We start from the raw sequence: 24,062 nt of genomic DNA, 5'->3' as shown, positions 1-24,062 counted from the left end.
ATGTACCACATCACAGCTGTAAGCCATTACATCCCTCAGTATAGAGACACTACTACATGTACCACATCACAGCTGTAAGCCATTACATCCCTCAGTATAGAGACACTACTACATGTACCACATCACTGTAAGCCATTACATCCCTCAGTATAAGGACACTACTACATGTACCACATCACAGCTGTAAGCCATTACATCCCTCACTATAGAGACACTACTACATGTACCACATCACAGCTGTAAGCCATTACATCCCTCAGTATAGAGACACTACTACATGTACCACATCACAGCTGTAAGCCATTACATCCCTCAGTATAGAGACACTACTACATGTACCACATCACTGTAAGCCATTACATCCCTCAGTATAAGGACACTACTACATGTACCACATCACAGCTGTAAGCCATTACATCCCTCACTATAGAGACACTACTACATGTACCACATCACAGCTGTAAGCCATTACATCCCTCAGTATAGAGACACTACTACATGTACCACATCACAGCTGTAAGCCATTACATCCCTCAGTATAGAGACACTGCTACATGTACCACATCACTGTAAGCCACTACATCCCCCAGTATAGAGACACTACTACATGTACCACATCACAGCTGTAAGCCATTACATCCCTCAGTATAGAGACACTGCTACATGTACCATATCACAGCTGTAAGCCATTACATCCCTCAGTATAGAGACACTGCTACATGTACCATATCACAGCTGTAAGCCATTACATCCCTCAGTATAGGGACACTACTACATGTACCACATCACAGCTGTAAGCCATTACATCCCTCAGTATAGAGACACTACTACATGTACCACATCACTGTAAGCCACTACATCCCCCAGTATAGAGACACTACTACATGTACCACATCACAGCTGTAAGCCATTACATCCCTCAGTATAAGGACACTACTACATGTACCACATCACAGCTGTAAGCCATTACATCCCTCAGTATAGAGACACTACTACATGTACCACATCACAGCTGTAAGCCATTACATCCCTCAGTATAGAGACACCACTACATGTACCACATAACTGTAAGCCATTACATCCCTCAGTATAGAGACACTACTACATGTACCACATCACAGTTGTAAGCCATTACATCCCTCAGTATAGAGACACTACTACATGTACCACATCACAGCTGTAAGCCATTACATCCCTCAGTATAGAGACACTGCTACATGTACCACATCACAGCTGTAAGCCATTCCATCCCTCAATATAGAGACACTACTACATGTACCACATCACTGTAAGCCATTACATCCCTCAGTATAGAGACACTACTACATGTACCACATCACAGCTGTAAGCCATTACATCCCTCAGTATAGAGACACTACTACATGTACCACATCACAGCTGTAAGCCATTACATCCCTCAGTATAAGGACACTACTACATGTACCACATCACAGCTGTAAGCCATTACATCCCTCAGTATAGAGACACTACTACATGTACCACATCACAGCTGTAAGCCATTACATCCCTCAGTATAGACACTGCTACATGTATCACATCACAGCTGTAAGCCATTACATCCCTCAGTATAGAGACACTACTACATGTACCACATCACAGCTGTAAGCCATTACATCCCTCAGTATAGAGACACCACTACATGTACCACATAACTGTAAGCCATTACATCCCTCAGTATAGAGACACTACTACATGTACCACATCACAGCTGTAAGCCATTACATCCCTCAGTATAGAGACACTGCTACATGTACCACATCACAGCTGTAAGCCATTCCATCCCTCAATATAGAGACACTACTACATGTACCACATCACAGCTGTAAGCCATTACATCCCTCAGTATAGACACCACTACATGTACCACATCACAGCTGTAAGCCATTACATCCCTCAGTATAGAGACACTACTACATGTACCACATCACAGCTGTAAGCCATTACATCCCTCAGTATAGAGACACTACTACATGTACCACATCACAGCTGTAAGCCATTACATCCCCCAGTATAAGGACACTATAACATGTACCACATCACAGCTGTAACCATTACATCCCTCAGTATAAGGACACTACTACATGTACCACAACACAGCTGTAAGCCATTACATCCCTCAGTATAAGGACACTACTACATGTACCACATCACAGCTGTAAGCCATTACATCCCCCAGTATAAGGACACTACTACATGTACCACATCACAGCTGTAAGCCAATACATCCCTCAGTATAGAGACACTACTACATGTACCACATCACAGCTGTAAGCCATTACATCCCTCAGTATAGAGACACTACTACATGTACCACATCACTGTAAGCCATTACATCCCTCAGTATAGAGTAGGGGTGTGAATCGCCAAGAATTTGGCGATTCGATTCGAATCGCGATACCAGTGTGGCGATTCGATATATCGCGATATATCGCGATACCGTCTAGGTGACGATACATCGCGATATATCGCCCACCTGGGAGCATTCATAGATCCCAATAGACGCCGCTGTCAGCTTTGACAGCGGCGATCTAGTACTCCGGTGCACACTTTTCTCATGTTATCCCGTCCGGGCTGCAAAATAAAAGAAAACGCACTTTATCTTACCTGCCAACGAGCCCGCGGAGCTCCGGTACAGGTGTTCGGTCCCCGGGCTGCATTCTTCTTACTTCCTGTTAGGCTGAAGCTCCATGTGATGTGCCGGGCTAACAGGAAGTAAGAAGAATACAGCACGGGGAGCGAACACCTGTACCGGAGCTCCGGGGGCTCGTTGGCAGGTAAGAGAAAGTGCGTTTTCTTTTATTTTGCAGCCCGGACGGGATAACATGAGAAAAGTGTGCACCGGAGTACTCCTTTAATAGCCAGCCGCGGCGATCGCCGCATGCTGGCTATTAGCGGCGGCCCCCGGCTACTAAAATAAGCCGGGGGTCGCATAGTACGAAGTGGGCACGAGTCGGAGCCCGCTACATACACCCAGAGCGGCGCCGTGTCAGATCCGGCCTGTCCGGCTCCACAAAAGTGGAACTTTTATCTCCTGATGCCCAGGACATGCTGTTCCGGGCGTCAGGAGATAAAAATTCCACATCCCTAAAAGAATCGATTCAAGAATTTTTTGAATCGATTCAAGAATTTTTTGAATCGATTCAGTATCGGCAAATGAAAAAAATCGCGATTATCGCAAGTATCGATTTTTTCTTACATCCCTAGTATAGAGACACAACTACATGTACCACATCACAGCTGTAAGCCATTACATCCCTCAGTATAAGGACACTACTACATGTACCACATCACAGCTGTAAGCCATTACATCCCTCAGTATAAGGACACTACTACATGTACCACATCACAGCTGTAAGCCATTACATCCCTCAGTATAAGGACACTACTACATGTACCACATCACAGCTGTAAGACATTACATCCCTCAGTATAGAGACACTACTACATGTACCACATCACTGTAAGCCATTACATCCCTCAGTATAAGGACACTACTACATGTACCACATCACAGCTGTAAGCCATTACATCCCTCAGTATAGAGACACTACTACATGTACCACATCACTGTAAGCCATTACATCCCTCAGTATAAGGACACTACTACATGTACCACATCACAGCTGTAAGCCATTACATCCCTCAGTATAGAGACACTACTACATGTACCACATCACAGCTGTAAGCCATTACATCCCTCAGTATAAGGACACTACTACATGTACCACATCACAGCTGTAAGACATTACATCCCTCAGTATAGAGACACTACTACATGTACCACATCACTGTAAGCCATTACATCCCTCAGTATAAGGACACTACTACATGTACCACATCACAGCTGTAAGCCATTACATCCCTCACTATAGAGACACTACTACATGTACCACATCACAGCTGTAAGCCATTACATCCCTCAGTATAGAGACACTACTACATGTACCACATCACAGCTGTAAGCCATTACATCCCTCAGTATAGAGACACTGCTACATGTACCATATCACAGCTGTAAGCCATTACATCCCTCAGTATAGAGACACAGCTACATGTACCATATCACAGCTGTAAGCCATTACATCCCTCAGTATAGAGACACTACTACATGTACCACATCACTGTAAGCCACTACATCACCCAGTATAGAGACACTACTACATGTACCACATCACAGCTGTAAGCCATTACATCCCTCAGTATAGAGACACTGCTACATGTACCATATCACAGCTGTAAGCCATTACATCCCTCAGTATAGAGACACTACTACATGTACCACATCACAGCTGTAAGCCATTACATCCCTCAGTATAGAGACACTGCTACATGTACCACATCACAGCTGTAAGCCATTACATCCCTCAGTATAGACACTGCTACATGTATCACATCACAGCTGTAAGCCATTACATCCCTCAGTATAGACACTGCTACATGTATCACATCACAGCTGTAAGCCATTACATCCCTCAGTATAGACACTGCTACATGTATCACATCACAGCTGTAAGCCATTACATCCTCAGTATAGAGACACTACTACATGTACCACATCACAGCTGTAAGCCATTACATCCCTCAGTATAGAGACACCACTACATGTACCACATAACTGTAAGCCATTACATCCCTCACTATAGAGACACTACTACATGTACCACATCACAGCTGTAAGCCATTACATCCCTCAGTATAGAGACACTACTACATGTACCACATCACAGCTGTAAGCCATTACATCCCTCAGTATAGAGACACTGCTAAATGTACCATATCCCAGCTGTAAGCCATTACATCCCTCAGTATAGAGACACTGCTACATGTACCACATCACAGCTGTAAGCCATTACATCCCTCAGTATAGACACTGCTACATGTATCACATCACAGCTGTAAGCCATTACATCCCTCAGTATAGAGACACTGCTACATGTACCACATCACAGCTGTAAGCCATTACATCCCCCAGTATAGAGACACTGCTACATGTACCACATCACAGCTGTAAGCCATTACATCCCTCAGTATAGAGACACTGCTACATGTACGACATCACAGCTGTAAGCCATTACATCCCTCAGTATAGAGACACTACTACATGTACCACATCACTGTAAGCCATTACATCCCTCAGTATAAGGACACTACTACATGTACCACATCACAGCTGTAAGCCATTACATCCCTCAGTATAGAGACAATACTACATGTACCACATCAATGTAAGCCATTACATCCCTCAGTATAAGGACACTACTACATGTACCACATCACAGCTGTAAGCCATTACATCCCTCAGTATAGAGACACTACTACATGTACCACACCACTGTAAGCCATTACATCCCTCATTATAAGGACACTACTACATGTACCACATCACAGCTGTAAGCCATTACATCTCTCAGTATAGAGACACTACTACATGTACCACATCACTGTAAGCCATTACATCCCTCAGTATAGAGACACTGCTACATGTACCACATCACAGCTGTAAGCCATTACATCCCTCAGTATAGAGACACTACTACATGTACCACATCACAGCTGTAAGCCATTACATCCCTCAGTATAAGGACACTACTACATGTACCTCATCACAGCTGTAAGCCATTACATCCCTCAGTATAGAGACACTACTACATGTACCACATCACAGCTGTAAGCCATTACATCTCTCAGTATAGAGACACTACTACATGTACCACATCACTGTAAGCCATTACATCCCTCAGTATAGAGACACTGCTACATGTACCACATCACAGCTGTAAGCCATTACATCCCTCAGTATAGAGATACTGCTACATGTACCACATCACAGCTGTAAGCCATTACATCCCTCAGTATAGAGACACTACTACATGTACCACATCACAGCTGTAAGCCATTACATCCCTCAGTATAGAGACACTGCTACATGTACCACATCAAAGCTGTAACCATTACATCCCTCAGTATAGAGACACTATTACATGTACCACATCACAGCTGTAAGCCATTACATCCCTCAGTATAAGGACACTACTACATGTACCACATCACAGCTGTAAGCCATTACATCCCTCAGTATAGAGACACTACTACATGTACCACATCACAGCTGTAAGCCATTACATCCCTCAGTATAGAGACACTGCTACATGTACCACATCACAGCTGTAAGCCATTACATCCCTCAGTATAAGGACACTACTACATGTACCACATCACAGCTGTAAGCCATTTCATCCCTCAGTATAGAGACACTACTACATGTACCACATCACAGCTGTAAGCCATTACATCCCTCAGTATAAGGACACTACTACATGTACCACATCACAGCTGTAAGCCATTACATCCCTCAGTATAAGGACACTACTACATGTACCACATCACAGCTGTAAGCCATTACATCCCTCAGTATAAGGACACTACTACATGTACCACATCAAAGCTGTAACCATTACATCCCTCAGTATAGAGACACTATTACATGTACCACATCACAGCTGTAAGCCATTACATCCCTCAGTATAAGGACACTACTACATGTACCACATCACAGCTGTAAGCCATTACATCCCTCAGTATAGAGACACTACTACATGTACCACATCACAGCTGTAAGCCATTACATCCCTCAGTATAGAGACACTGCTACATGTACCACATCACAGCTGTAAGCCATTACATCCCTCAGTATAAGGACACTACTACATGTACCACATCACAGCTGTAAGCCATTTCATCCCTCAGTATAGAGACACTACTACATGTACCACATCACAGCTGTAAGCCATTACATCCCTCAGTATAAGGACACTACTACATGTACCACATCACAGCTGTAAGCCATTACATCCCTCAGTATAAGGACACTACTACATGTACCACATCACAGCTGTAAGCCATTACATCCCTCAGTATAAGGACACTACTACATGTACCACATCACAGCTGTAAGCCATTACATCCCTCAGTATAGGGACACTGCTACATGTACCACATCACAGCTGTAAGCCATTACATCCCTCAGTATAGAGACACTACTACATGTACCACATCACAGCTGCAAGCCATTACATCCCTCAGTATAAGGACACTACTACATGTACCACATCACAGCTGTAAGCCATTACATCTCTCAGTATAGAGACACTGCTACATGTACCACATCACAGCTGTAAGCCATTACATCCCTCAGTATAGAGACACTACTACATGTACCACATCACAGCTGTAAGCCATTACATCCCTCAGTATAGAGACACTACTACATGTACCACATCACAGCTGTAAGCCATTACATCCCTCAGTATAAGGACACTACTACATGTACCACATCACAGCTGTAAGCCATTACATCCCCCAGTATAAGGACACTACTACATGTACCACAGCTGTAAGCCATTACATCCCTCAGTATAGAGACACTACTACATGTACCACATCACAGCTGTAAGCCATTACTTCCCTCAGTATAGAGATACTGCTACATGTACCACATCACAGCTGTAAGCCATTACATCCCTCAGTATAGAGACACTACTACATGTACCACATTACAGCTGTAAGCCATTACATCCCTCAGTATAGAGACACTACTACATGTACCACATCACAGCTGTAAGACATTACATCCCCCAGTATAGAGACACTACTACATGTACCACATCACAGCTGTAAGCAATTACATCCCTCAGTATAAGGACACTGCTACATGTACCACATCACAGCTGTAAGCCATTACATCCCTCAGTATAGAGACACTGCTACATGTACCACATCACAGCTGTAAGCCATTACATCCCTCAGTATAGAGACACTACTACATGTACCACATCACAGCTGTAAGCCATTACATCCCTCAGTATAAGGACACTACTACATGTACCACATCAAAGCTGTAAGCCATTACATTCCTCAGTATAAGGACACTACTACATGTACCACATCACAGCTGTAAGCCATTACATCCCCCAGTATAAGGACACTACAACATGTACCACATCACAGCTGTAAGCCATTACATCCCTCAGTATAGAGACACTACTACATGTACCACATCACAGCTGTAAGCCATTACATCCCTCAGTATAAGGACACTACTACATATACCACATCACAGCTGTAAGCCATTACATCCCTCAGTATAGAGACACTACTACATGTACCACATAACAGCTGTAAGCCATTACATCCCTCAGTATAAGGACACTACTACATATACCACATCACAGCTGTAAGCCATTACATCCCTCAGTAAAGAGACACTACTACATGTACCACATCACAGCTGTAAGCCATTACATCCCTCAGTATAAGGACACTACTACATGTACCACATCACTGCTGTAAGCCATTACATCCCTCAGTATAGGGGACACTGCTACATGTACCACATCACAGCTGTAAGCCATTACATCCCCCAGTATAGAGACACTACTACATGTACCACATCACAGCTGTAAGCCATTACATCCCTCAGTATAGAGACACTACTACATGTACCACATCACAGCTGTAAGCCATTACATCCCTCAGTATAGAGACACTACTACATGTACCACATCACAGCTGTAAGACATTACATCCCCCAGTATAGAGACACTACTACATGTACCACATCACAGCTGTAAGCCATTACATCCCTCAGTATAAGGACACTGCTACATGTACCACATCACAGCTGTAAGCCATTACATCCCTCAGTATAGAGACACTGCTACATGTACCACATCACAGCTGTAAGCCATTACATCCCTCAGTATAGAGACACTACTACATGTACCACATCACAGCTGTAAGCCATTACATCCCTCAGTATAAGGACACTACTACATGTACCACATCACAGCTGTAAGCCATTACATCCCCCAGTATAAGGACACTACAACATGTACCACATCACAGCTGTAAGCCATTACATCCCTCAGTATAGAGACACTACTACATGTACCACATCACAGCTGTAAGCCATTACATCCCTCAGTATAAGGACACTACTACATATACCACATCACAGCTGTAAGCCATTACATCCCTCAGTATAGAGACACTACTACATGTACCACATCACAGCTGTAAGCCATTACATCCCTCAGTATAGAGACAATACTACATGTACCACATCACAGCTGTAAGCCATTACTTCCCTCAGTGTAGAGATACTGCTACATGTACCACATCACAGCTGTAAGCCATTACATCCCTCAGTATAGAGACACTACTACATGTACCACATCCCAGCTGTAAGCCATTACATCCCTCAGTATAGAGACACTACTACATGTACCACATCACAGCTGTAAGACATTACATCCCCCAGTATAGAGACACTACTACATGTACCACATCACAGCTGTAAGCCATTACATCCCTCAGTATAAGGACACTGCTACATGTACCACATCACAGCTGTAAGCCATTACATCCCTCAGTATAGAGACACTGCTACATGCACCACATCACAGCTGTAAGCCATTACATCCCTCAGTATAGAGACACTACTACATGTACCACATCACAGCTGTAAGCCATTACATCCCTCAGTATAAGGACACTACTACATGTACCACATCACAGCTGTAAGCCATTACATCCCCCAGTATAAGGACACTACAACATGTACCACATCACAGCTGTAAGCCATTACATCCCTCAGTATAGAGACACTACTACATGTACCACATCACAGCTGTAAGCCATTACATCCCTCAGTATAAGGACACTACTACATGTACCACATCACAGCTGTAAGCCATTACATCCCTCAGTATAGAGACACTACTACATGTACCACATCACAGCTGTAAGCCATTACATCCCCCAGTATAGAGACACTACTACATGTACCACATCACTGCTGTAAGCCATTACATCCCTCAGTATAGGGGACACTGCTACATGTACCACATCACAGCTGTAAGCCATTACATCCCCCAGTATAGAGACACTACTACATGTACCACATCACAGCTGTAAGCCATTACATCCCTCAGTATAGAGACACTACTACATGTACCACATCACAGCTGTAAGCCATTACATCCCTCAGTATAGAGACAATACTACATGTACCACATCACAGCTGTAAGCCATTAAATCCCTCAGTATAGAGACACTACTACATGTACCACATCACAGCTGTAAGCCATTACATCCCTCAGTATAAGGACACTGCTACATGTACCAAATCACAGCTGTAAGCCATTACATCCCTCAGTATAAGGACACTACTACATGTACCACATCACAGCTGTAAGCCATTACATCCCTCAGTATAAGGACACTACTACATGAACCACATCACAGCTGTAAGCCATTACATCCCCCAGTATAGAGACACTACTACATGTACTACATCACAGCTGTAAGCCATTACATCCCTCAGTATAAGGACACTACTACATGTACCACATCACAGCTGTAAGCCATTACATCCCTCAGTATAGAGACACTACTACATGTACCACATCACAGCTGTAAGCCATTACATCCCCCAGTATAGAGACACTACTACATGTACCACATCACTGCTGTAAGCCATTACATCCCTCAGTATAGGGGACACTGCTACATGTACCACATCACAGCTGTAAGCCATTACATCCCCCAGTATAGAGACACTACTACATGTACCACATCACAGCTGTAAGCCATTACATCCCTCAGTATAAGGACACTACTACATGTACCACATCACAGCTGTAAGCCATTACATCCCTCAGTATAAGGACACTACTACATGTACCACATCACAGCTGTAAGCCATTACATCCCTCAGTATAAGGACACTACTACATGTACCACATCACAGCTGTAAGCCATTACATCCCTCAGTATAGAGACACTACTACATGTACCACATCACAGCTGTAAGCCATTACATCCCTCAGTATGGAGACACTGCTACATGTACCACATCACAGCTGTAAGCCATAACATCCCTAAGTATAGAGACACTGCTACATGTACCACATCACAGATGTAAGCCATTACATCCCCCAGTATAGAGACACTACTACATGTACCACATCACTGCAAGCCATTACATCCCTCAGTATAAGGACACTGCTACATGTACCACATCACAGCTGTAAGCCATTACATCCCTCAGTATAGAGACACTACTACATGTACCACATCACAGCTGTAAGCCATTACATCCCTCAGTATAGAGACACTACTACATGTACCACATCACTGTAAGCCATTACATCACTCAGTATAGAGACACTACTACATGTACCACATCACTGTAAGCCATTACATCCCTGAGTATAAGGACACTACTACATATGTACCACATCACAGCTGTAAGCCATTACATCCCTCAGTATAAGGACACTACTACATGTACCACATCACAGCTGTAAGCCATTACATCCCTCAGTATAAGGACACTACTACATGTACCACATCACAGCTGTAAGCCATTACATCCCTCAGTATAAGGACACTACTACATGTACCACATCACAGCTGTAAGCCATTACATCCCTCAGTATAGAGACACTGCTACATGTACCACATCACAGATGTAAGCCATTACATCCCCCAGTATAGAGACACTACTACATGTACCACATCACTGCAAGCCATTACATCCCTCAGTATAAGGACACTGCTACATGTACCACATCACAGCTGTAAGCCATTACATCCCTCAGTATAGAGACACTACTACATGTACCACATCACTGTTAGCCATTACATCACTCAGTATAGAGACACTACTACATGTACCACATCACTGTAAGCCATTACATCCCTCAGTATAAGGACACTACTACATATGTACCACATCACAGCTGTAAGCCATTACATCCCTCAGTATAAGGACACTACTACATGTACCACATCACAGCTGTAAGCCATTACATCCCTCAGTATAGAGACACTACTAAATGTACCACATCACTGTAAGCCATTACATCCCTCAGTATAATTACACTACTACATGTACCATATCACAGCTGTAAGCCATTACATCCCTCAGTATAGGGACACTACTACATGTACCACATCACAGCTGTAAGCCATTACATCCCTCAGTATAAGGACACTACTACATGTACCACATCACAGCTGTAAGCCATTACATCCCTCAGTATAAGGACACTACTACATGTACCACATCACAGCTGTAAGCCATTACATCCCTCAGTATAGAGACACTGCTACATGTACCACATCACAGCTGTAAGCCATTACATCCCTCAGTATAGAGACACTGCTACATGTACCACATCACAGATGTAAGCCATTACATCCCCCAGTATAGAGACACTACTACATGTACCACATCACTGCAAGCCATTACATCCCTCAGTATAAGGACACTGCTACATGTACCACATCACAGCTGTAAGCCATTACATCCCTCAGTATAGAGACACTACTACATGTACCACATCACAGCTGTAAGCCATTACATCCCTCAGTATAGAGACACTACTACATGTACCACATCACTGTAAGCCATTACATCACTCAGTATAGAGACACTACTACATGTACCACATCACTGTAAGCCATTACATCCCTGAGTATAAGGACACTACTACATATGTACCACATCACAGCTGTAAGCCATTACATCCCTCAGTATAAGGACACTACTACATGTACCACATCACAGCTGTAAGCCATTACATCCCTCAGTATAAGGACACTACTACATGTACCACATCACAGCTGTAAGCCATTACATCCCTCAGTATAAGGACACTACTACATGTACCACATCACAGCTGTAAGCCATTACATCCCTCAGTATAGAGACACTGCTACATGTACCACATCACAGATGTAAGCCATTACATCCCCCAGTATAGAGACACTACTACATGTACCACATCACTGCAAGCCATTACATCCCTCAGTATAAGGACACTGCTACATGTACCACATCACAGCTGTAAGCCATTACATCCCTCAGTATAGAGACACTACTACATGTACCACATCACTGTTAGCCATTACATCACTCAGTATAGAGACACTACTACATGTACCACATCACTGTAAGCCATTACATCCCTCAGTATAAGGACACTACTACATATGTACCACATCACAGCTGTAAGCCATTACATCCCTCAGTATAAGGACACTACTACATGTACCACATCACAGCTGTAAGCCATTACATCCCTCAGTATAGAGACACTACTAAATGTACCACATCACTGTAAGCCATTACATCCCTCAGTATAATTACACTACTACATGTACCATATCACAGCTGTAAGCCATTACATCCCTCAGTATAGGGACACTACTACATGTACCACATCACAGCTGTAAGCCATTACATCCCTCAGTATAAGGACACTACTACATGTACCACATCACAGCTGTAAGCCATTACATCCCTCAGTATAAGGACACTACTACATGTACCACATCACAGCTGTAAGCCATTACATCCCTCAGTATAGAGACACTGCTACATGTACCACATCACAGCTGTAAGCCATTACATCCCTCAGTATAGAGACACTGCTACATGTACCACATCACAGATGTAAGCCATTACATCCCCCAGTATAGAGACACTACTACATGTACCACATCACAGCTGTAAGCCATTACATCCCTCAGTATAAGGACACTGCTACATGTACCACATCACAGCTGTAAGCCATTACATCCCTCAGTATAGAGACACTACTACATGTACCACATCACTGTAAGCCATTACATCCCTCAGTATAAGGACACTACTACATATGTACCACATCACAGCTGTAAGCCATTACATCCCTCAGTATAAGGACACTACTACATGTACCACATCACAGCTGTAAGCCATTACATCCCTCAGTATAGAGACACTACTAAATGTACCACATCACTGTAAGCCATTACATCCCTCAGTATAATTACACTACTACATGTACCATATCACAGCTGTAAGCCATTACATCCCTCAGTATAGGGACACTACTACATGTACCACATCACAGCTGTAAGCCATTACATCCCTCAGTATAAGGACACTACTACATGAACCACATCACAGCTGTAAGCCATTACATCCCCCAGTATAGAGACACTACTACATGTACCACATCACAGCTGTAAGCCATTACATCCCCCAGTATAGAGACACTACTACATGTACCACATAACAGCTGTAAGCCATTACATCCCTCAGTATAAGGATACTACTACATGTACCACATCACAGCTGTAAGCCATTACATCCCTCAGTATAAGGGCACTACTACATGTACCACATCACAGCTGTAAGCCATTACATCCCTCAGTATAGAGACACTGCTACATGTACCACATCACAGCTGTAAGCCATTACATCCCTCAGTATAGAGACACTGCTACATGTACCACATCACAGATGTAAGCCATTACATCCCCCAGTATAGAGACACTACTACATGTACCACATCACAGCTGTAAGCCATTACATCCCTCAGTATAAGGACACTGCTACATGTACCACATCACAGCTGTAAGCCATTACATCCCTCAGTATAGAGACACTACTACATGTACCACATCACTGTAAGCCATTACATCCCTCAGTATAAGGACACTACTACATATGTACCACATCACAGCTGTAAGCCATTACATCCCTCAGTATAAGGACACTACTACATGTACCACATCACAGCTGTAAGCCATTACATCCCTCAGTATAGAGACACTACTAAATGTACCACATCACTGTAAGCCATTACATCCCTCAGTATAATTACACTACTACATGTACCATATCACAGCTGTAAGCCATTACATCCCTCAGTATAGGGACACTACTACATGTACCACATCACAGCTGTAAGCCATTACATCCCTCAGTATAAGGACACTACTACATGAACCACATCACAGCTGTAAGCCATTACATCCCCCAGTATAGACACTACTACATGTACCACATCACAGCTGTAAGCCATTACATCCCCCAGTATAGAGACACTACTACATGTACCACATAACAGCTGTAAGCCATTACATCCCTCAGTATAAGGATACTACTACATGTACCACATCACAGCTGTAAGCCATTACATCCCTCAGTATAAGGGCACTACTACATGTACCACATCACAGCTGTAAGCCATTACATCCCTCAGTATAGAGACACTACTACATGTACCACATCACAGCTGTAACCATTACATCCCTCAGTATAAGGATACTACTACATGTACCACATCACAGCTGTAAGCCATTACATCCCTCAGTATAAGGGCACTACTACATGTACCACATCACAGCTGTAAGCCATTACATCCCCCAGTATAGAGACACTACTACATGTACCACATCACAGCTGTAACCATTACATCCCTCAGTATAAGGACACTACTACATGTACCACATCACAGCTGTAAGCCATTACATCCCTCAGTATAAGGACACTACTAAATGTACCAGTACAGAACCTCAGTCCTAACAGGAGACTGAACTTGGCCCTTACCAGCTGGTTTTTGCACCTCTAAGGACTTGCCCTTGTATGTATCAAACAGGTTGAGGGACGAGTACTTCTTGCCATCCTTCCCTTTTGCAGTCTGCCCCGGCCGCTCTGACATTGCGGGGGAAGCTCATTGAGTACGATCTGAAAATGAAAAAATGAAAAAAAAAAAGGGATAAGACCTATTGTATTCAAGGTGCAATATATCCACAAAATGGAGACAGTGGTTCACTACAACCAGTGGATGACAATCTAATCCAAACCAGGGTGCCTCCAGCTGCTGCAAAACTACAACTCCCAACAACCGATATTCTGGTATAAGTTATCAGGGCCAGAGACCATCACTAGTGATGGGCGGTATGGCCTAAAATTAATATCACAGTATTTTATTTATTTTTATCGCGGTATCACGGTATTACTGCCTGATCCCTCCCTCCCCCTCCCCACGCGAGCGGGGTCCTTGTGCCCACTAGCGGTGTCAAATGTGCCCCCCGTGAGTGCGACCATCACCTCTAGCGGGGTCCCTGTGCCCACTAGCGGTGTCACAAGAATGCTGAGCACGGCTCTGTTCCCCGTCAGCTCTCAGGGTACGGGAACAGATTTAAAAGTAAATAGCATAGGGCTAACGCTAGGCTCCTGTAGTACTACGTTAGCCGCGCACGAGGCTTTTAAATCTGTTCCCGTACCCTGAGAGCTGACGGGGAACAGAGCCGTGCTCAGCATTCTTGTGACACCGCTAGTGGGCACAGGGACCCCGCTAGCGGTGATGGTAGCGATCGTGCTCGCGGGGGGCACATTTGACACCGCTAGTGGGCACAGGGACCCCGCTAGCGGTGATTGTTGCGATGGCAGGAGGCATTCTTGTGACACTGCTAGTGGGCACATGGATCCCGCTAGCGGTGGGGATTGATCATGCTCGCGGGGACCCTGGCTGAAAGGCGCAGCGGGGGGACACAGTAAATGGATTAGCTTCTGTGGCCTGATTCCGCTCCCGGAATCGGGCCAGAGAAGCACACCGGGACAAGTGAGGGCGCCGTGCTGGGCTCTACAATTCATCCGGAGGGTGGGGGAGGGGCCCGACCGGTATAGCGGTATGGTCAAAAATCCATACCGTGGGAGGGAAAAAAAACGGTATCCGATTCATTCCGGTATACCGCCCAGCACTAACCACCGCAGCTACCTGCTTCTCTCCCACTGCCTGTCCTGGGATCCTCCTGAGTCCAACCACCGCCCCCCCGGCCTATCCTCTGGCCAGAGACCGCCACGCCCGCTTCTGAGTCCAACCACCGCCGTTGCCCCATTGCCTCCTCCATCCCCAATTTTATAATTACCTGTTCCCGGGGCCCACGCTACTTCTGGCACCGGCGGCGTCCTGAGCTGTCACTGTGTGCACTGACGGTGACATAGCGTTGAGGACGTCACTCGTCATTGCGCTGTGCAGCGCAGGACGTCGCAGGAGCCAGAGGTAGCACGGACCCAGGGAACAGGTAATTATAAAATGGGGGCATAAGGCTATCCTTCATATAAGATAGGGACAGACATAAGGCTATCCTTCATATAAGATAGAGATAGGTATAAGGCTATCCTTCATATAAGATAGAGATAGGAATAAGGCTATTCTTCATATAAGATAGGGATAGGTATAAGGCTATCCTTCATATAAGATAGAGATAGGTATAAGGCTATCCTTCATATAAGATAGGGACAGGCATAAGGCTATCCTTCATATAAGATAGGGATAGGTATAAGGCTATCCTTCATATAAGATGGGGATAGGTATAAGACTATCCTTCATATAAGATAGGGATAAGCATAAGGCTATCCTTCATATAAGATAGGGATAGGTATAAGGCTATCCTTCATATAAGATAGGTATAGGCATAAGGCTATCCTTCATATAAGATAGGGACAGACATAAGGCTATCCTTCATATAAGATAGAGATAGGGATAAGGCTATCCTTCATATAAGATAGGGACAGGCATAAGGCTATCCTTCATATAAGATAGGGACAGGCATAAGGCTATCCTTCATATAAGATAGGGACAGGCATAAGGCTATCCTTCATATAAGATAGAGATAGGGATAAGACTATCCTTCATATAAGATAGGGATAGGCATAAGGCTATCCTTCATATAAGATAGGGATAGGTATAAGACTATCCTTCATATAAGATAGGGATAAGCATAAGGCTATCCTTCATATAAGATAGGGATAGGTATAAGGCTATCCTTCATATAAGATAGGGATAGGTATAAGGATATCCTTCATATAAGATAGGGATAGGCATAGGGCTATCCTTCATATAAGATAGAGATAGGCATAAGGCTATCCTTCATATAAGATAGAGATAGGCATAAGGCTATCCTTCATATAAGATAGGGATAGGCATAAGGCTATCCTTCATATAAGATAGGGATAGGTATAAGACTATCCTTCATATAAGATAGGGATAGGTATAAGGCTATCCTTCATATAAGATAGGGATAGGTATAAGGCTATCCTTCATATAAGATAGGGATAGGTATAAGGCTGTCCTTCATATAAGATAGGGATAGGTATAAGACTATCCTTCATATAAGATAGGGATAGGTATAAGGCTGTCCTTCATATAAGATAGGGATAGGTATAAGGCTGTCCTTCATATAAGATAGGGATAGGTATAAGGCTGTCCTTCATATAAGATAGGGCCAGGTATAAGGCTATCCTTCATATAAGATAGGGCCAGGGACTATTGATAGGATTCAGATTATTGGGCACTAGATGGGCCAAATGGTTCTTATCTGCCGACACGTTCTATGTTGCTATGTGTGCCCAGGCACTCAGTTTGTGTGCCCTTCCATCCTCTATAAGGACCCAGGGAAGGGATGCCACCAGCATAAGGTGGCCAGAGGAGAACGCCATGTACTGTCTTGGTGCTGCGGGCACTTCCATATGTGTGTGCGCTCCTGAGTGACATATAGTGCTAGTCATGAAAGAGACGAGGTGCATTACTAGGCTGATCAGTGAGAAATCAAAGAAGGCTAAGTGACAACCCCTAAACTTTGACTTGATTTGCAACCCAGCTTTCTAAGACCTCTGAATGACACATAAGTCTCATTACGCAGAAATATGGCAAAGAGGGGAACTGGGTCGGCCCTAATGGTTGTCACTCAACTCTCGAAAAGTCGGTGCAAACGCCTGTGTGAACCCAGCCTTAATAGATCAACTTTTATTCATTTATTTTCCTTTAACCTCTTAAGGACACAGGGCATACCTGTACACCCTGCGCTCGGTCCCGGTCTATAATGCGGGGTTATGCCATGACCTCGCATCATAGCGGGTCAGTACCGGCGGCTAATGAAAGCCGGGACCTAATAGCTGATCGCCGCATCTAAAGTTGAAAAATTGTATCCTGGCAGCCCAGACGGGTTGATTGGGAACATCGCAGTGAAACCACAGTGTCCCGTACAGCTAGGATGGCGATCAGCTGCTTCCTCAGCGTCCGATCTGCAATTGACTTCTCCATGCCTGAGATCCAGCCAGGAAAACTCAAGCCCCGATAAGGCTGGGTTCACATACGATTTGAACTACGGTTCCCGTATACGGCTGGGAGGAGGGGGGGGTTGGCTTAATTGCGGCACCCGCACTCAGCCGTATAGGGGAACCGTATTTAATGTATGTCTATGACCGGAGTGAACCGCAGCCTCCGGTCGGCTGCTTTTTCGGCCGTATGCGGTTTCCCGACCGCAGGCAAAAACGTGGTCGACTGCGATTAAGCCCCGCCCACCCCTCCTCCCAGCCGTATACGGGAACCGTAGTTCAAATCGTAGTGTGAACCCAGCCTAACACTGATCATCCGCATGTAGTTCTATGCCAATGATCAGTGTTAGGAATCAATGTAATGCAGGTTATAGCCCCTAGAGGGAGCTAAAACAGCAAAAAAAAAAGTGAAAAATAAAAAGTTACTAATGATGAATTAACCCCTTCCTTAATAAAAGAATTACCCCCCTATTCCCATTATAAAAAAACACAAAAAAAAATGTAAATAAAAATAAACATATGTGGTATCGTCGCGTGCGGAAATGTCCGAACTATAAAAATATATCGTTAATTAAACCGCACGGTCAATGGCGTACGCGCAAAAAGATTCCACAGTCCAAAATGGCGTATTTTTGCTCACTTTTTATAGCACACAAAAAAAAAATCATCAAAAAGTCCAATCAAAACAAAAATGGAATAAAGATAAGGGGTCATTTTTACCGAAAAATGTACTGCGTAGAAACGGAATCCCCCAAAAGTTACAAAATTGAATTTTTTCCCCAATTTTGTCGCACAATGAATTTTTTTCCCGTTTCGCCGTAGATTTTTTTGTAAAATGACTGATGTCACTGCAAAGTAGAATTGTTGGCGCAAAAAATAAGCCATCATATGGATTTTTAGGTGCAAAATTGAAAGAGTTATGATTTTTAAAAGTAAGGAGGAAAAAACGAAAGTGCAAAAACTGAAAAACCCTGAGTCCTTAAAGGGGTATTCCAGGCAAAAACTTTTTTTTTATATATCAACTGGCTCCGGAAAGTTTAACAGATTTGTAAATTACTTCTATTAAAAAATCTTAATCCTTCCAATAGTTATTAGCTTCTGAAGTTTTCTGCCTAACTGCTCAATGATAATGTCACGTCCCGGGAGCTGTGCATGATTGGAGAATATCCCCATAGGAACTGAACAGCTCCCGGGACGTGAGTCATCAGAAAGCAGTTAGACAGAAAACAACAACTCAACTTCAGAAGCTAATAACTATTGGAAGGATTAAGATTTTTTAATAGAAGTAATTTACAAATCTGTTTAACTTTCCGGAGCCAGTTGATATATATAAAAAAAAAGTTTTTGCCTGGAATACCCCTTTAACCCCTTAAGGACGCAGGACGTAAATTTACGTCTTCGTGCGGTGGTACTTAACGCACCAGGACGTACATTTACGTCCTAAGCATAACCGCGGGCATCGGAGCGATGCCCGTGTCATGCGCGGCTGATCCCGGCTGCTGATCGCAGCCAGGGACCCGCCGGCAATGGCCGACGCCCGCGTTCTGTTCTCGCGGGCATCCACCATTAACCCCTCAGGTGCCGGGATCAATACAGATCCTGGCATCTGCGGCAGTGCGCGATTTGAATGAATGATGGGATCGCCCACAGCGCTGCTTCGGGGATCCGATCATTCAGAACGCCGTACGGAGGTCCCCTCTCCTTCCTCCGTGCGGCTCCCTGCGTCTCCTGCTCTGGTCTGTGATCGAGCAGACCAGAGCAGGAGATGATCGATAACACTGATCTGTTCTATGTCCTATACATAGAACAGATCAGCATTAGCAATCATGGTATTGCTATGAATAGTCCCCTATGGGGACTATTCAAGTGTAAAAAAAAATGTAAAAAAATGTAAAAGTAAAAAAAAAGTGAAAAAAAAGTGAAAAATCCCCTCCCCCCATAAAAAAAGTAAAACGTCCGTTTTTTCCTATTTTACCCCCAAAAAGCGTAAAAAAAAATTTTTATAGACATATTTGGTATCGCCGCGTGCGTAAATGTCCGAACTATTAAAATAAAATGTTAATGATCCCGTACGGTGAACGGCGTGAACGAAAAAAAAAAAAATCCAAAATTCCTACTTTTTTAATACATTTTATAAAAAAAAAAATTATTAAAAATGTATTAAAAGTTTTTTATATGCAAATGTGGTATCAAAAAAAAGTACAGATCATGGCGCAAAAAATGAGCCCCCATAACGCCGCTTATACGGAAAAATAAAAAAGTTATAGGTCATCAAAATAAAGGGATTATAAACGTACTAATTTGGTTAAAAAGTTTGTGATTTTTTTTAAGCACAACAATAATAGAAAAGTATATAATAATGGGTATCATTTTAATCGTATTGACCCTCAGAATAAAGAACACACGTCATTTTTACCATAAATTGTACGGCGTGAAAACGAAACCTTCCAAAATTAGCAAAATTGCGTTTTTTGTTTTAATTTCCCCACAAAAATAGTGTTTTTTGGTTGCGCCATACATTTTATGATAAAATGAGTGATGTCATTACAAAGGACAACTGGTCGCGCAAAAAACAAGCCCTCATACTAGTCTGTGGATGAAAATATAAAAGAGTTATGATTTTTAGAAGGCGAGGAGGAAAAAATGAAAACGTAAAAATTAAATTGTCTGAGTCCTTAAGGCCAAAATGGGCTGAGTCCTTAAGGGGTTAAGAAAAAAAAATTCCCATTGGAGAACCCCTTTAAGGAAATGCAAAACTAATACTCCCAGTATGCCCTGGCTGTCAGGGCTCGCTGAGAGTGGCAGTTTTGCAATAGCTGGAGAGTGTGCTAGTACAGAAACCTTGTACCATGACACACAGCATCCTCCGTTACTCCTCCTGGAAATGTTAACATTCCTCTATCCCAGTGTATCCCAACCAGAGTGCCTCCAGCTGTTGCAAAACTACAACTCCCAGCATGCCCGGACAGCCGAAGGCTGTCCGGGCATGCTGGGAGTTGTAGTTTTGCAACATCTGCAGAGTTACAGGTGGCTGAAAGCTGTCAGGGCATGCTGGGAGTTGTAGTTTTGCAACATCTGCAGAGTTACAGGTTGCTGAAAGCTGTCAGGGCATGCTGGGAGTTGTAGTTTTGCAACATCTGCAGAGTCACAGGTGGCTGAAAGCTGTCAGGGCATGCTGGGAGTTGTAGTTTTGCAACAGCTGGAGGCTCCCTGATTGGGAAACAATGCTCTATCCTGTTTACATGACTCCATCCAATCAGGGCTGACACTACCAGATTGTGAATGGACACACAGAATCCTCAGTTACTCCTCCTGGAAATTAGTTATAAATAAAGAAATACTGGGAGATGTAATTTTGTGGCTGACAGAGCTAAATTCTGGGCATGCTGGGAGTTGTAGTTGTAACCGTGGTAGCCTGTCAGGAAACACTGGGAGCTGTAGTCTGGCGACTGAAGGCTAGTCAGCACATACTGGTAGTTGTAGTCTTGCAACTGCTATCAGAACATGCTGGGAGCTGTGGTTTTTATCAGAGCTGCAGGGTGTCAGGGAATGCTGGGAGTTGTAGTTTTAGCAACACTGCAGGGAATTGTAATTTTGCAGTCAATACAGTCGTAAGCTTCTCAAAGCATGCTGGGAGTTGTAGTTGTGACCGCCAAAGCCTGTCAGGGAACACTGGGAGTTGTAGTCTTACCACTGCTACAGCTTTAGGCTTTCAAGACATGCTGAGAGTTGTAGTTCTACAGCAGATGCACGTTGTTAGGTAAAGCCGGGAGTTGTAGTTTTGGGTCCACTACAGCCATAGACAGGGCATGCTGGGAGTTGTAGTTCTGAGATTGCCGCAGCCGGCCAGGGAATGCTGGGAGTTGTAGTTTTTCAATTGGAGAACCCTTTGGAGCGGCGTTTACCAACCAGGGTGCCTCCAGCTGTTGCAAAACTACAACTCCCAGCATGTTGGACTATATAGTAGTATATAGTATAGGTCGGTGTTTCCCAACCAGGGGTGCCTCCAGCTGTTGCAAAACTACAACTCCCAGCATGCCCGGACAGCCAACGGCTGTCCGGGCATGGTGGGAGTTGTAGTTTTGCAACAGCTGGAGGCACCCTGGTTGGAAAACAACGCTTTGGGGAGACGAAACGCGTGCGTCCACAACTTTTGCGCAAAAGCAAACGCTGATGTCACTTCCAATGACTGGCGGTCACCAACAGGTTAATATATAATAGAAATGGCGCAGAACACGCGCAAAAAAACTGCAGCTTACGGTTGACTACGCTAATGTGAATGGCGCCCAGAGATAATCGCAGTCAAGAGGGAAGAAATAACGTATAAAAGGGGTCGATAAGCATCATTTTATCATCACCACATATATGGGGCCCCCAGGGGGAGGGGCCACAGGAGCCAGGGGTGGGGGAGGGGCCCCAGGACACACACAGGTCGGGGCCCCGGGGCTCAGGGGGGTGGGGGCCCCGCACAGCCCGGGGTGAGGATATAGGTGACTGGGAACGGAAAACAAAATGGCGACACTACGTCTCGTACGACTACAAACAGCAGCACCGGCCCGGGCGGACAGCGAGCACTCTACCCCCCACGGACCCCATACCCACCTGGGCTCGACGCGCCGGGTGAGGGGGTTCCGATGAGCGGGTGTTCGGGATGGGGAGAGGCTGCCGGGAGGAGGATGGCGGCGGATTGTCTTTTTTTTCCCCCCCTGTTTGCCTTGTAGCTCGATGGGGGAGGGGGAGTAATGACAAGATGGCGGAAGGAGCCCGCAGACCGTTGGGCACAACGTCACAGCATTCCAGGCCTTCTGATTGGGTGGGCGGGAGTTTGGGCCTTCCTCGACGCTGATTGGACGACAGGACTGGAGAGAAGGAGCGTTTATTGGTCGCGAACCAATTAAATAACAGTCGGTCTCTCTTTGACCAATCAGCGTCATTGTTGTCATTAAACGTGTCCTACTCACAAAGAGGTTTGAAACGCACGTTGGGATGGCTTGTGGCTATATGACGTTACGTTTGTACGTGAAGCCTAGTCGGCCATGTTGGTATTTACCCCACTCATAGGTGCAGAATGGGCTAT

General features: G+C 44.3%; 1 protein-coding gene across 2 annotated transcripts in view; it reads right to left on the bottom strand.

Moving 5' to 3' along the window:
• The window catches only part of PRRC2A (proline rich coiled-coil 2A), an 85,466-nt gene extending 61,684 nt beyond the window's left edge, over window positions 1-23,782 (bottom strand). Inside the window, exons 1-2 of one of the 2 annotated variants that reach the window (XM_056541040.1) lie at window positions 23,588-23,782; window positions 15,470-15,607 (exon numbers count right to left, since the gene is read on the bottom strand). In XM_056541040.1, the coding sequence (XP_056397015.1) occupies window positions 15,470-15,581 (112 nt within the window). In that variant the 5' untranslated portion in view covers window positions 15,582-15,607; window positions 23,588-23,782. The remainder of the gene's footprint in view (window positions 1-15,469; window positions 15,608-23,587) is intronic. The other variant, XM_056541041.1, reaches the window with a different exon arrangement.
• Between the last annotated feature and the right edge of the window lie 280 nt (window positions 23,783-24,062).

This window comes from Hyla sarda, chromosome 9, assembly GCF_029499605.1.
Source record: "Hyla sarda isolate aHylSar1 chromosome 9, aHylSar1.hap1, whole genome shotgun sequence".
Classification (NCBI taxonomy): Eukaryota; Metazoa; Chordata; class Amphibia; order Anura; family Hylidae; genus Hyla; species Hyla sarda.
Note: the sequence above shows the minus strand (reverse complement) of the source record. Positions and strands in the feature narration are given on the sequence as shown.